At 48.9% G+C, this 14,036-nt stretch overlaps 1 protein-coding gene across 1 annotated transcript in view; it reads right to left on the bottom strand.

The window, feature by feature from the left end:
- Positions 1 to 13,691, bottom strand: part of Esrrb (estrogen related receptor beta) — an 87,168-nt gene extending 73,477 nt beyond the window's left edge. The window contains exon 1 of the mRNA XM_090345395.1: positions 13,578 to 13,691. Within this exon, the coding sequence (XP_090201521.1) occupies positions 13,578 to 13,627 (50 nt within the window). The 5' untranslated portion in view covers positions 13,628 to 13,691. The remainder of the gene's footprint in view (positions 1 to 13,577) is intronic.
- Between the last annotated feature and the right edge of the window lie 345 nt (positions 13,692 to 14,036).

Below are 14,036 nucleotides of genomic sequence, written 5' to 3'. Positions count from 1 at the left end.
CACACACACACGTGTGTGTGGCCAGTGCCAAGAGCGAGTGAGGTTCCTTCCCCTCCCCTGCCCAGCTGAGGGGACCCACTCACAGAATACAAAACCTTCCAAATTCCTTCAGGCAGCAGGTATGGCATGTACGAGAGAGAGAGAGAGAGAGAGAGAGAGAGAGAGAGAGAGAGAGAGAGAGAGAGAGAGAGAGAGAGAGAGAGAGAGAGAGAGAGAGAGAGAGAGGGAGAGAGACAGAGACAGAGACACAGAGAGAGACACAGAGAGAGAGAGACAGAGAGAGAGAGACAGACAGACGGACAGACAGACACACAGACACACAGACAGACACACAGACAGACACAGACAGAGAGAGACAGAAAGAAAAGTTCAGAATGGGATCTGGCACTTTTATTCCTCTACTCCTTGACTTGCTGCCCTCTTCTCCCTGCCTGGTGAGCTTTACTGTGCGTTAGGAAAGCCAGGCTCACACCTTATGGATCCCTTCCTCAACCAGGCTCTACAGCAGTGACTAGCCTGAACAACTGAACAGGTTGACCATAAGCAGTTTAGCTGGAGACACAAATGTTCTCAAAAGGTATTCAGATTTTTCACTTCCCCCTTCTTGAAGCCTGATCCTGACTTACAGATTCTCAGCAGGTCCTACGGAGCTCAGATCAAAGGGAAGATGCTCATAAAGAGTAAGGAGCAAGAATCTAATTCCCAGGCTATTTCTTTCTTGGCACGGTCACTTCCAAGGGCATTTGTCTATACACCAGGAGTTTAAAAATACAAAACGAGACCCTGGCCAGGAGACAGACATTCTGTCCTACACAGCTGAGCAGTTACAGCCATTACCAGATGTCCCATATCTCCTAGCTCCAGTATCACTGGGAATGTGACGGGTCAAGGCCCGGGTGGGGATGCATGTGGGTCACCAAGCAGTCACTCTGAGTGGGACAAGGTGACGCTCCAGGCTCAGTGCTGGCTGGGACCTAGGGAAACCATCAAGAAGAAGGTGGCAAGGGCCCCAGCTCACTATCTCTCCCCTGGCGCTCCACCGTCCTCACTGCTGCCAGCCCCAAATCTTCAATCTGCATTCTCCTGTAGCATCACAAACAACTGTGGCACACCACAGCCGAAGCGGTTCACAGCGCATGCTCAGACTGGAGGAATATCCTGTCCATCCCTCATATGAGCAGGTCATCACCTTCATGGGCACCACCACCAATCCAGTATGGCTGCCTTGCCCCCTGCGGCAGTCTTCCAGGGAACCTCCCTTCACGCCTGAGCTTGGCTCTGCCCCATTTCTGTCCCAGGGTCCCCTGTGTCTGCCTCACCCGATACTCCAGGTTGAGGCAATGTGACTGTAAGGCCTTCATGTCTGGGCGCAATCTCCTTGTGCCCTAAGGTGTAAGCATACCTCTCCATCAAGCCTTTCCCTAGGAACACCAGTGTTTTCTGCTCTCAGCTACTCATGTCCAAAGGGCATGGGCAGGAGAGCAGAAGAGTCAGGAAATTAGACTTGGAAGCCCAGCAAAAAACCCCTTGCATTGTTCCCTCGGGAAGGCCTCTGTTTCAGGAAGAAATATTAAAATGAGTACTCACTGTGAGCCAGTCCCTGCTTTTAGTTCTTTCTAACAATCCAGCACGCGTCACTGCTGACAAGTGACCTGAGGTGCAGGGTGGTCATGTCATGAGTCAGTGCCCAGAGCAGGACTCAAGGGAGCCAGGCTGTGGCTGGTGGTCTGCAGACAATGCTGAACCCCTAACCGAGGGAAAAAGACTGATGTGCCCGCGCGTGTCAATTTTCATGGGAGCGCGAATACTCCCGTTGATGAGGACAGAGGTTAGAAGCTGATTGGCTGTGCCTATTTCTACCCCTTTTTTTCTTCCTTCCTTCTCTCCTGCCCTCTCTCTTTTCTTCCCTTCCTCCTTCCTTATTTTCTTCCTTGCCCCTCTTTATTCGTGTGTGTCCATACTGGGGTTGGAACTCGGGAACTCATGCTCTTTTTTTGGGGGGGGGCATGGGGCTTGAACTCAGGGCCTGGGCACTGTCTCTGAGCTCTTCAGCTCAAGGCTATGGGGTAGGTCATTACGTGTTTGTTGTTTCTGGTGATTCTGGCCATTCAGGCCCAGGTCTAGGCAAGTGCTCTACCCCCTAAGCTGCATGGCCAGGTCAGAGGTCAGTTTGCCTCTGCATATTCAGCAGCTGTGTGTTGGGGTGGGGAGTCCTGAACACCTTCCAGTCTGTCTGGAGGTCAGGCAAGCCACGTGAATGCACACGAGATGGTGTGTGTGTGTGTGTGTGTGTGTGAAGAGACAGACATTCTATATGGAGAAGGAGCTGCTGTGCCAAAGAACTGTAGCTGCTTTCTGAAACCAGAGTGGTGAGTCAGTTCCTCCGAGATCCTGTCTTCACCTGCCTTCCACAGGATGCCCCTGAGCCCAGGACCCTCCAGACTCCCCCAGGAGCCCAGGCAACACCCAGTTACTGAGCTGGCACTGGTGAGGTGCAGTACTACCCGGAGCCTGTAGGGGGCTCTAGAGCCCTTCCATTTCCCTACCCTGTCTGCGAGGGCAGGAGGAGTAAAACAATGGTTGTATTCACCAGGCTGCAGACTGGTGCTCAGGGAGGTGAGTGAGGGCAACTGGGGCTCACCGGTACCCTGCTGGCAGCCCTAGTTGGTCCACAGTCCCAGATGGCTGTGTTTTAGGTTTGGTCGCTGGTTCTCTCTGCATTTCCACCTGACACTGGTGTAGGCAGGGTCTACATAGCTTCCCGGAGAAGCCTGGACCACCCCCCCCCCCACCCCTTTTAGGCACAGCCCAGCACGGAGCAGCTGCAGCTCCAGTTCCTGCAGGCCGGCCACCTCTCCAGCCAGCCTGCCAGGGAAACACCAGGTGGAGAGGAGTCCCCCAAAAGATGTGACCCTGACTAAATTCAGCAGTCATGGATGCTGTTGGGAGACCCCACTGCACAGATTTATTTGCCTAATTACAACTCTGTCAGAATACCTGGAGGATAGAAGCCAGGAGCCTACTAACTTCTAAGGGAATGTCCAGCCTAATCATTGAATGGCAACAAAAAAGTTAAAGATGGTCCTTTTAAAAAACAACTTGAAGAAAAAACGACAGTACATATGATCGCTGTGTTTGTTTTAAAAGCAGGGGGAATAATTAAGGGAAATGAGTTTCTTAGAGAAATTTAGGAAAAATAAACATGAATAGGGAAGTATCGCACGGGATTTACTTGATATTAAAAAAATGTTGTTTACCTACATTCAAATTTAACTTGGTATTTCATATTTTATCCGACAACCCTACCCAAGAGGCTGACAATATAGGAATTCATTCCGAGGAAATTTCTTACTCATCATCTGTACCCCAAATGGTAATTTCCTTTCTAATCCCCTGTATTACATGTAGAAAACCCAAACCATATGATCATATTAAACAAAATAATCAGTTCAGGCAGCAGCTTTACCGCTGGGGACAACTCTTATCTCAAGCCGTACTAGAGGACAAAAAAGTAACTTGCCAGCTGGGTATAGATGGCTCTCACCTGTAAGCCTAGCTACTCAGGATGCTGAGATCTGAAGATCACGGTTCAAAGCCACCCCAGATATGAAAGTCCACAACACTCTTATCTTTAAGCACCAGAAAGCTGGAAGTGGTGCTGTGGCTCAAGTGGTAGAGTGCTGGCCTTGAGCTGAAGACCTCAGAGGCAGCAACCCAGTCCGAGTTCAAGCCCCATGACCGGGAAAAAAAAAAAAAAGTAACTGGCCAAAGAACATCAAGAAAAAAAACCCTGACATTTAATGCACCTGGTACTTTGGGAATTACCCTGTGTAACGTAATATAAACAAAAATGTTTCTCTTTTTTTGAAAAAAGGAGAAAAAGACTCATTTCTGTATAAATCTACAAATCTGATTTCTGTAGTTCTTACAAAGGCATGTACATTTGCACTCAGTTAACTTCCTGGAAAAGAGGAGAGAAACTATAAGGGACTCCAGGCTGTCAATAAATAGGTTTCTTCAAAATGCAATGCCAGGTCTCTTGTTAATTGGTTACATGTCACTTACCCAGGAAGCTGTCTTAATTTCAAAAGACCACCACGGCTTGCAATACAGGGTTGTGGCAGAGAAGGAGGGAGGAAAGACAAAGCCGTCCTCAGCAAGTTGGCCCTACAACTGAGGAGGACATGTAAGAAAGATCTGGAAATAATAAACAGCTCATTTGCTGTGAATAAAAGCATACTCAGGCCATCCCTGAATACTCGCTGATCATGACACAGACTCTGAGTGTTCTCTGTAAGGAAAAAAACACCCTTTCTCCTAATCCTTCTTAAACTCAACAAGACTGATTGGTTTTTATTATTCATGAATTAATTTTTTACTCACGGTCCAACAAGGGAATTGCAGCTATAAAATTTCTCACTGACTGGGGGGGGGGGGTAGTTCTTGGCCTGAGCCACACAGCCAAACTCTTGTGCTCCTTAGGGTGGCATGTTTGGTTTGCTAAATCAGTTAATAATCAATTAATAATCCAACACCTCAGACTTTTATTTGACCTGAAGGAGGGAAAAAAATGGAGTGGGAACCCAAGTAAGAATACCAAGGTGATTAAAAAATGTGCAGACAATTAGGGACCCTGGTACAGTAGATGGAACAGAGTCACCTCATTTTTCTCAGGTATGCATGTGTGTATACACACAAACATACAGACACAGAAACACACACACACACACACACACACACACACACACACACACGAGAGATGAAATAACAGAGACAATGCCGAACTCAAAAGTAATCTATCTGATGAACCCAGTTTGTATACAAGTAGGGGTTAGATCTGGGAGTCACTATAGAAAGCCACATGAGGGGCCATGGGGACCCAGGGGGCTCAGGTTTCTGGGACCTCAGGCCTCTGGAGAATAGGCCCAGGTACCCAGGAACAAGGAGAGAGTCCTATGGATTCCAAATGACCAAGACAGCAACCAAATGTCCCTGTTCCTAACCTCTTGTCCTCTGTGTGTCTTTGGTCTGCAAAACTCCCCCCCAGAACACAGCTGGAGGGGGGGATGTGTGAGGTGGAGCAGCTCAAACTCCACTGGTGGTGGGCACACTTGGCATGCATCCTTCACAGGGAACACTTCTCACAGCTGCATTCAAAGGCAAAATGCCCCCCATTACAGGAAGGCACCTTCCCTCTACCTGCCTCTTAGCCAGACACCCAGCTGCTTTTACTCCTGGGTGAATTCAGACATGCGAACCCGAAGCCTCTCTATGCTAACGTTTGCATAAAAAATATTTATGTTTCAGGACATAAGACCCAGCTACACTCACCCAGTTTCTATAAGAAATCTGATGGTGAGAACTCCTTTGCGCTCCTTGAGAAGGAAACGGGAGATGCTATGAGACTGGTGTCGTAATTATGATCATCTCATTATTGCTGTTAATTCTCAAAATAACAACAACAACAAAAACCAAAACAACAACAACAACAAAAAACTTGTTCTTTCTACCAAACAGTCAAGCTTGACTGTTGAGGTAGACAATGTCGACAACTCAACAGATAAATGACAAAGCATAAACAAATGTTATACTGTGCGTACTAAAGGGTTGGTTACTCTCAGAGGGGAGATTTTTTATTTTTTCACTGTTGATCAGTGAGGAAGAAAATCCAAAGCCTATACCAACTCACTCTGAGCCACCAACATCCCAAACTAGGATTCCCAGAGCCAGGCAGAGAGGGGAGGGCAAGATTAAAAAACTGGTTTTAAAAAGAGTTTGGTTCTTCTGACAGGCACCTTTCACCTCACTCTCTTACCTAGTTCCCCAGGTAAGAGAACAGCCAGCCTGGAATTCCCTATATACGGTAGTGGGTTTTTTTTTTTTTAACACTTTTTATTCTTTTCATCCGAACAGGTGAGCAGGCAAGTGACAGTGGATAAGGGACTTGATGGGTGGATCAGACAGTAATTCTGCATGGAGAGTTCACCTGCCTGGCACTCAGCCATGTGCATACACACACATACACAGGCTCACACATAGACTCACACTTCGATGCGCCTTTCTCCAGATAATGAAATTGAGAAGGGTTATCAAGAAAAGGATAAGCTACAGCAAGTTGGGATGTAAATAGAAAGGGGAAAATAAGTGAAGACAAAAGAAAATGCAAAATTGTAAAACCCTAGAGAAATCTTATGTAAAACATCAGCCATCTATCTCCTTCTGTTGCTAACACTGTAACCCTTGTTCTTTACCCACTTTGAAAGCCAAGAGATCTTTGAGAAGTCCGGGGATGTTCAAAACTCTTTTCAAAGTATGTATTTTGAAGTGCAATCAGGTTAAAAATATTCAATCTAGAAATCGAAGCAAATATCACAAAATTGCTCAAACAGATTAAAAAAAGACTCAAACCTCCACCTAACTTACATATCTGCACTAATTCACACAACTAGAAATAAAAGAGCCAAATTCAAACAGCACTTCCTTGAATAAAGAGTCTGGCTGAGATTGGGTCCGGCACACACACCGTTTAGGAAATACGAAGTCAGGACAGGAGGCTGGCTGCAGATATAATTGGCAAGAAAGGACCCAAGATAATGGGCAGGCGAGGACCCTGAGATAGTTTTAAATGAAAATTGATCACATTTGAAACCAGAGGATAAAAACAAAACCTTGTCAGAGTTTGTAGAACTGCCTTTCGACCCCTGGATGAAATGACATTGAAGAATAAAATAACATTTTTCCAGAAAACCATTCCCACAAAAGGTTTGATCCTGGTCCATGCTGGATGACAATATTAAAGAGAATATTTTAACATCCTAAGGAACAAAGGAGAGATATTTTAAAAAGAAAATAAAGTATTTCTAAGACCAAAATGGATAGAGCTTTAAAAGTACAATAAAATAAAGATGGAAGAAAAATTATATCACCAATGTAATGTTTCCCTCCAGGAAATATTTTCATTTAAATTCAGATAATTCTGTTTTTATTTACTATTTAACTAATTAATTAACTAGCTGCCAGTACTATGGCTTGAATTCAGCTCTGGGCAGTGTTCCTCAGTTTTTTTGGTCTAGGTCGGCATTCAACCGTCTGAGCCACAGCTCCACTTCCAGTGTTTTTTTTTTTTTAATGATTAATTGGAGATAGATGCCTCATGGACTTTCCTGCCTCTGATAGTTCTGAACCACAGTCCTCAGATATCAGTCTCCTGAGTAGCAAGGATTACAGGCACGAATCACAAGTACTGGCTCAAAGGGCTCTAAGTTGAAGACATTTAGCCAGCCATGTTCCCCTACCTTATCTGATTCCTTGCTCAAAGTTCTGTGGGCAGATTAGCCAGGAGGATTTAAGAAAACACTGAAACTTTGAGCCAGGGCCCATCAGTGGTGACATCCATGAGACGGAGAGGAGGTAAAGGACTTGCTCTTGGCAGATGGCTCAAGTGCTCTCCTTCCAGGGTGGCCATCCAGAGAAGGGGAGCACCCTCCCCTCCTTCTCTGCAGCCTGTCCCAGTCCTACTCGGGCCAGCAAACTAAAAACAGGCTTGTTACACAGAATAAAACCATCTGCATTGCAGGGGTGACCAGGCAGCAGGTCCCTCTGCCTCTGCATCCCCTTTCATGCTATGGACCAACCAGTGGAAGGCAGGGCAGGCCCTCTAGGAGGATACCCGGGCCTGACCTCAGTCCAGGCAAGGTGGCAACAGGGTGAATGTTTACAGAACAGAGCCCTCTGCCCACCATCACCCTTTTCAGAAGGGAATACCCATTGCAATACACTGGCACATTACCAGACAACTCTCAGGGAAGGACATAGCTTTCGATATTTGGGGTATAGAAAGATTCTATACCACGGAGGGTTAATGGCATTCCCCCAAATACCTGACACTTTCTTAAGCCATTACTTACAAATAAAGATCCTCTTGAGATCCTTTCTGATTTTCATTCTGACCAGTACCAAAAGACAAGGCACCTGAGAGAGGAGATCTTTCTATCTCCTCAAAGAGGCAGATATGCTACTCAAAGGAGGAGAAATCACCAGAAGGCTACCATCTCCCGCTCCCTCAGTGTTTTGGGTGTCTTTTTATTGAATGCTTAGTTGGGGGTCTCTGCTGCTCGACACACATTGACCCCCAGCGGACCAGTGTCCAGCCTTCCCCAAAGATCTCAGGGGCAGAGTGGCCAGAAGTGACCACTCTGCAGACTCTCCTTCAGAGCCCAGGTACCAACAGGCTCTCACCTCCTAAGGCTGTCTCTAGGAAGAGGCTGGAGTGATGGTGAACACAATTTATGGCCTTGCAGCCCTAGGAGCACCAGGCAGAAGTCGTCTCACATCTTCTTTAGCATCCAGAGTTCTCTAGCACGACACCCAGAGGCACAAGGCTTACTGGAAGGCACTCAGTCTTCCCATAGCATCCTCCAGGGTGGCTGGGAAATCAAGGGAGGAACGTGTATTCCAGTACATCCCTGTGTAAGGTCACATCCCAAGAGGGGAGGGTCACTAGCCAATGCCCTAGGGAATAAAGAACCCTCAACTACTTAAGCCTCTCCCAACCACTGTCCTTCCAAGGAAGGGGAGGGACTTAGCTCAGTGCTGCCACTGTCAGTAGAAGGTCAGTGGCCTCACCAGTGGCAGGAGGCAGGCTGGTCCTGCCAGGGGGAGGGGGGTTAGGTTAATCTGCCAGGTCAGCTATTGCAGGGGTCACCGTGATGTGCAGAGAAGTTGAGCATCCAGTCCCCCATGGCTGGTCTGCTAATTACATTTGCAATTATAAACACCACAACCTCCCCATACAGGGACTCGGCCGGACTCATGGATGGGACAACCAGATGTAATCCTATTCCAGGCCATCCCAGATAGCCCAGGGGACATGGGGGCCAGCTGAAGCTGATGGGCTCTTCCTCTAAGAACTGGCCGTGTCCATGACCATTTCCCAGTGGTGTGAGTTTGCTAGACTGCACTGAAACACAGCTCCATCTGGGCTTCCAGCACACACATGCTAAAAATGTCCCCCAATTTGTCCCTTGAAATCAAGCAGGTAGATTCAAGGTGGAGCAGGCAAGATGGTTAGGAAGCCTCTAGGCTTCTTGGTTTGGTTACAGTGCATCTTCACCGTTTCCAGCCTCCTGGGAGCTTTCTGCAGGCCTGTGCTCCTGTCCCCCTCTTGGCCTCTGTACTCATAGGGACTGTGGTGATGGTGAAGGACACTGGAAGCTGAGCATTCCAGATAGCTGGGGGGTCCTCTGCCACCTAGTAATACTGGACAAGAGTCCCTAGAGTCCAGATAGAGTTCCTGGAGTGAGGGTTGAGAGCCGTGAGGAGGGTTGGCTGGTCTGAGCAGAACTCTCAGTCATGGACAAGAGTACTTCAAAGGCCTTTTGTCAAGAACAATGGAGAGACCCTGTGAAGGTCAGTAGAAGAGGGAGGACATCAGAATGTGGGGTCAGGTTTTACTTTGAAGAGGTGGATTATGGTAGAAACACTTCTCTTAAATTTGGAACCACAAAGGGCTTCAATTATTTCAAGGAAGCCACTTAAAGTCCTGAGGAGGCCAATTCTAGGAAGGGGTGCTGGAGACCCAACACCAAAGCATCCTGCCTTGATTCTGCTATCTGCTGAATTCTCTCTCCTTCTGCAGCTGTCTCTGTCCACAGCCATGCCTGAATGCCCGGATGCACTGTCAGTGTATCTCACAATCCTTATTTACATGGCCTGCTACTGTTATGCAGATCTTTGCTCAAAAGAAACCAGGTATTTTTTAGAGGACTAAGGAAGAGACAAACTTATTCAATGGCTATAGATTCTTTAAAAAAATCATTTGGCAAAATATCCAATTTCAAGAGCATGAAGAGAAGTTACCAGGGTGCCCCCTACACACACACACACACACACACACACACACACACACACACACACACACACACACACACACACACACACCAGGGCCAAGCATTCTAGGAAGGCAGTGAGGCCACCAGTCTCCAAGTGCTTTTCCTCCAAAGTCCCCTCTGTCCCTTTTCTGTTGGATTGAACAGGATATTCGTTGGTTTCCTCACATTGTAGAATGAAAAGGTTCCTGTTCACAGATCAGGTTCTTTTCCTTCCTTCCTTCTTCCCTTCCTTTCCTTCTTTTCCCACTCTCTCTCCCTCCTTCCCTCCTTATCACCCTCCCTCCCTCCCCCCTTCCTTCCTTCCTTCCTTCCTTCCTTCCTTCCTTCCTTCCTTCCTTCCTTCCTTCCTTCCTGTCTTCCTTCCTGTCTTCCTGCCTCTCTCTTTCATGCTTTCCTTATTTCTACCTTCCTATCTTTTATTTTTTTTAAATAAGTAAACATCCATTCACCTAATTATTGGTAAAATAGAGGATTGTTTCTAACATGAAAGGAGTTGGAGAAAGAATCAGCTCCAATAGGAAATTTCCAGGGATGTCAGGATCTCACTGAGCTGGAAAGGGCCTTAGCAAGGCTTCGATGGAGCCCTGCAAGACTGACCTAATGTTTTCTCCATTTACTGCCCCGGGGGCTGAACAAGTCCCACTGGCACTTGCCCATCCAGAAGGATGGTAGTCACAGAAGAGTTTATTTTCTAAAGCCCCTCCATTGGAAAACCAAGACGGATGTCCTCAACTCTGATTTATTTTAAAATGTACCATTAAAAATTAATTTCCCCCTTTGTTTTTCTCTGGGTCACTGATTCTGAATTACCATGTGGCATTTTTCCTATGTGTGAACTCACATATTTTACCTTCAGGACAGTTCGTTCTTTGTTTCTGCAACAACACAAAGTGGTCATCGAATAGTGGTAAGGCCACCCTTACCCCTCTGGGTTTTGTGCTGAGGGTGTCCAGCCATCCTGTCAGGGACACATTTGTTCCCAGGCACACAGTGGAGCGTGTTGGCTTCCACTCCAGCTGATTATATATGTACATAAAATATTGATTAGAAAGGGTAATGGAGTCACCCACAGGATTGGCTACAGAAAAAGGAAAATGAAGGAGAGAAAGTAGGAAGAGGTGTGTGTGTGTGTGTGTGTGTGTGTGTGTGTGTGTTTCATTTCTGACCTGGGAAAGTGAGATGGCACAGACACACAACAAAATGTTATCTGTGTGGTGGTAAGAGGAGGTTCTTTATCTCTGAACTCTGCTCCCTGTGCCTTTGGGTTTTCCCAGGTCCCGGGGATATCAGCTAACCTGCATGGGTTAAAGCCATCTGCACAAGGCATACAACTCCCTTCACATATGTGTTATCTGTAAAGCAGCATCACCATAGTCAAGGGTTCATCCAGTGTCTTTCCAATCAACCAAAGTGCACATCCCTGCCCCCCGCCCCCGTTTTGTGACTTTTACTACTGATGGTCCAAGGCTTCCAGTCACAGATCCTGAGGTAGAGGTCAAATGCCTCCTACAGATACCAGCTGCTGGCCTGCCATGCTCGACCTTGGCAGTGATGCTGTCCTGTGCCATGCCAAAAGAAAAACAACACTGGAACCCACGTCTACCTAAGTGCTTCAGGACTGTGTCTAGCAGTTCTGGGCATTGAGAAATGACATCCTAGAGGGACCAGATTTCAGCCGAGATGGCAGATAGAGTTCTGGCTTTTCCTATGCCTCCTGGAGTGAAGAGCTTCCTCCAGCCCACCCCCCAAGAAAACAGCAGAGGATTCAAATCACAGTCAAGCCTTTCCTTGGTTTCCAGGACCTTGCTGTTCTCACCCCTGTGTCTTCTTGTTCACATTTTCACCTGAAACTCAAGCCTCTCAGTTCCTGTCAGGTCCTGCCGTAGCGGGTTGCTAACCTTCCCGTTGCTTCTGGCTTTCCTGGTCAACACAATCAAACAATATACTTTCCCTTACACATTTCATATTGATTGACTATGACTTGAGCCAGGGACAAACGCACAAAGATTTCCAGCTCAACTGAAGAAGTCACCTCTGGAGAGAAAGAGTCTAAATAATTTAAGCATCCAATATTTGTCTTCCTTGGTCATTTTATGAGAGGAAATGCCCCCCACAAGCATCAAGTCTCACTTATTCCCCCCCCCAAAGGATCCTCAACCCCCATCAGCTGGGATAAGTACACACCTTGAAAGAGAATGAAAAGCCACGTTACAGGCTAATGGATCTTAACTAAGAAGCCCCCTCACCATCCCATCTCCCAGACTAGTGCTTTCTTTGGACCCTTTGTCTAAATCTGGGAGCATCTAAAGGACCCCTGAAAATCCTAAATCTAGAGCCAGAAAGGTCGACAGGGGAAGACAGGACTGTCGGATTCACCCAACTCACCCGCAGCAAGCGGTGAAGTTGCTTCTGAGCCCGGGAGTGGGCCACAGCAAAAGGAAAAAGTCGGTGCCAGGGTGGTGGTGTGGGGGGGGAGTGGGGAGGATAAGACACCCTTGGAAGCCCCACAGGATCCAGAATAGTTATTCTATCCATGTGGTTCAATGGTTCTTCAAAGGCGAGATAGGAAGAAGGAGGGGCGCGAAGATAAAAGCTGGAAAGAAAGACTGACTTGAACTTCGTTTGGGAGGGGAGAGAGGGGAAAAGGGAGGAAGAACGCAACGTTATGCAGATTAAAAAAAAAAATCTGTGGGTGAAAACATCGAATTTCCAGCTTACCAGTTCTGTCTTTTTAAAACACCTTTCCAAAGAGCACCCTGCACCTGTGTAGACCAGGCTCCTCACTCCCAGCTCCTGGAGGCCACCCAGGCGGGGCAATCTGGCAGCTGTGACCAGCACAGGATACGGGCCGGGGGGCTCAGGTGGCCGGGGAGGTCCTGGACTGGACGCGAGGGGGATAGCCACCCACGCGACTCTCAGGGAATCGGAGGTTCACTTTAAACTCTGTGCGCTCGGGGCGGGCCGAGGGCTCACGGTCCAGTCAATCCCGGGGATGCGGGAACCGCTCCCCCGTCGGCTCCCCTAAAACCTCCAGGTAACTTTGCCGCGGCGTCTACGCGTGGCTTGGACCCCGGCTTCCTGCGCATCCGAGCCCGCCGCGTCGCCGCGCGCACCTCGCGGGCTCCTCGGGACAGCGTGCGCACTCGGGGTTCACCCCGTGGCGGGGTGGGGATCCCCCTGGAGGTCAGCCCGGCCGCCTGCAAGGCCGGACCCCGCCGGATCGGCTCCCCGCTGGCGGGAGATCAGTTTGGATCCCCAGCAGAGAAATAAAATCAAAGCAGCCGGCTTGCTCCGCGTCTCCGGCGCGCGCGGGACGGAACACCCTGGCTGCACCTGTTCTGGGGGTTCGCCTGCCCTTCACCCCCTTTATGGATATAGTTGTTTTTTTTTTTTTTTTTTTGGCACCGCCCAGTTACGATCGGAGTGAACAGAGAAAGTGCTACTCTTGCCTGAAAGTGAGCATTTAGAAATGGGGGCACGCGGGAAAAGTTAGGGGTTGACTAAAACCCTAGGGAAGACGCCCAGGAAGAGTACAGCCCCCCCCCAACACACCCACCCCGGCCCCCCGCGCCCCCGGGGCTCCCCAGCGCTTCAGACGTGTGCAGAAGAGGAGCTGCGCCAGCCAGGACCGAGCCTGGCCGGATGGACAGAAGGGCGGGCGGACCACACGGGAAGCAGGACACCTACTGGTTGTGGTAGCCGAGGGGGTCCGGGAGGCAGAGTTCGGAGACGTCCATCAGTCCCGGGTTACCATTCCCAGTTGGCGGAGGCAGGCGGCGGGGGAAATCACGCGCAAGGCGAGTGAAGGGCACCCGCGACGAGGTGCGGTCTGCTCCGGGCCGGGACGCGGGGACGGGAGCGGGCAGAGCGGGGGAGGCAGGGGCGAGGTGCGGGGGGAGAAGAGGCCCGAGCCGAGCGAGTGCGCACAGCTCCGCGCCGCCACTCATCCGCACTCGCGGCGAGCCGGCGAGCGGGCGGGCGGACGGGCAGAGGGGATGCGACGACGCGCGGTCGGAGGAGGCTGGGGCACCCGAGACTTGGAGCCCACTAACCCTACTGTAGCTTTAAGGCTGAGAGACTGATGTATGGTTTGGCTCCTATTGGCTACCTCGCAGGGGCTGGACTTAAAGTGACAGGATCAAGCTG

Source organism: Megascapheus bottae, chromosome 14 (assembly GCF_031878675.1).
Source record: "Megascapheus bottae isolate mThoBot1 chromosome 14, mThoBot2.hap1, whole genome shotgun sequence".
NCBI lineage: Eukaryota > Metazoa > Chordata > Mammalia > Rodentia > Geomyidae > Megascapheus > Megascapheus bottae.
The sequence above is the reverse complement of the archived record's forward strand: the minus strand, read 5'-3'. Positions and strand labels throughout refer to the sequence as shown.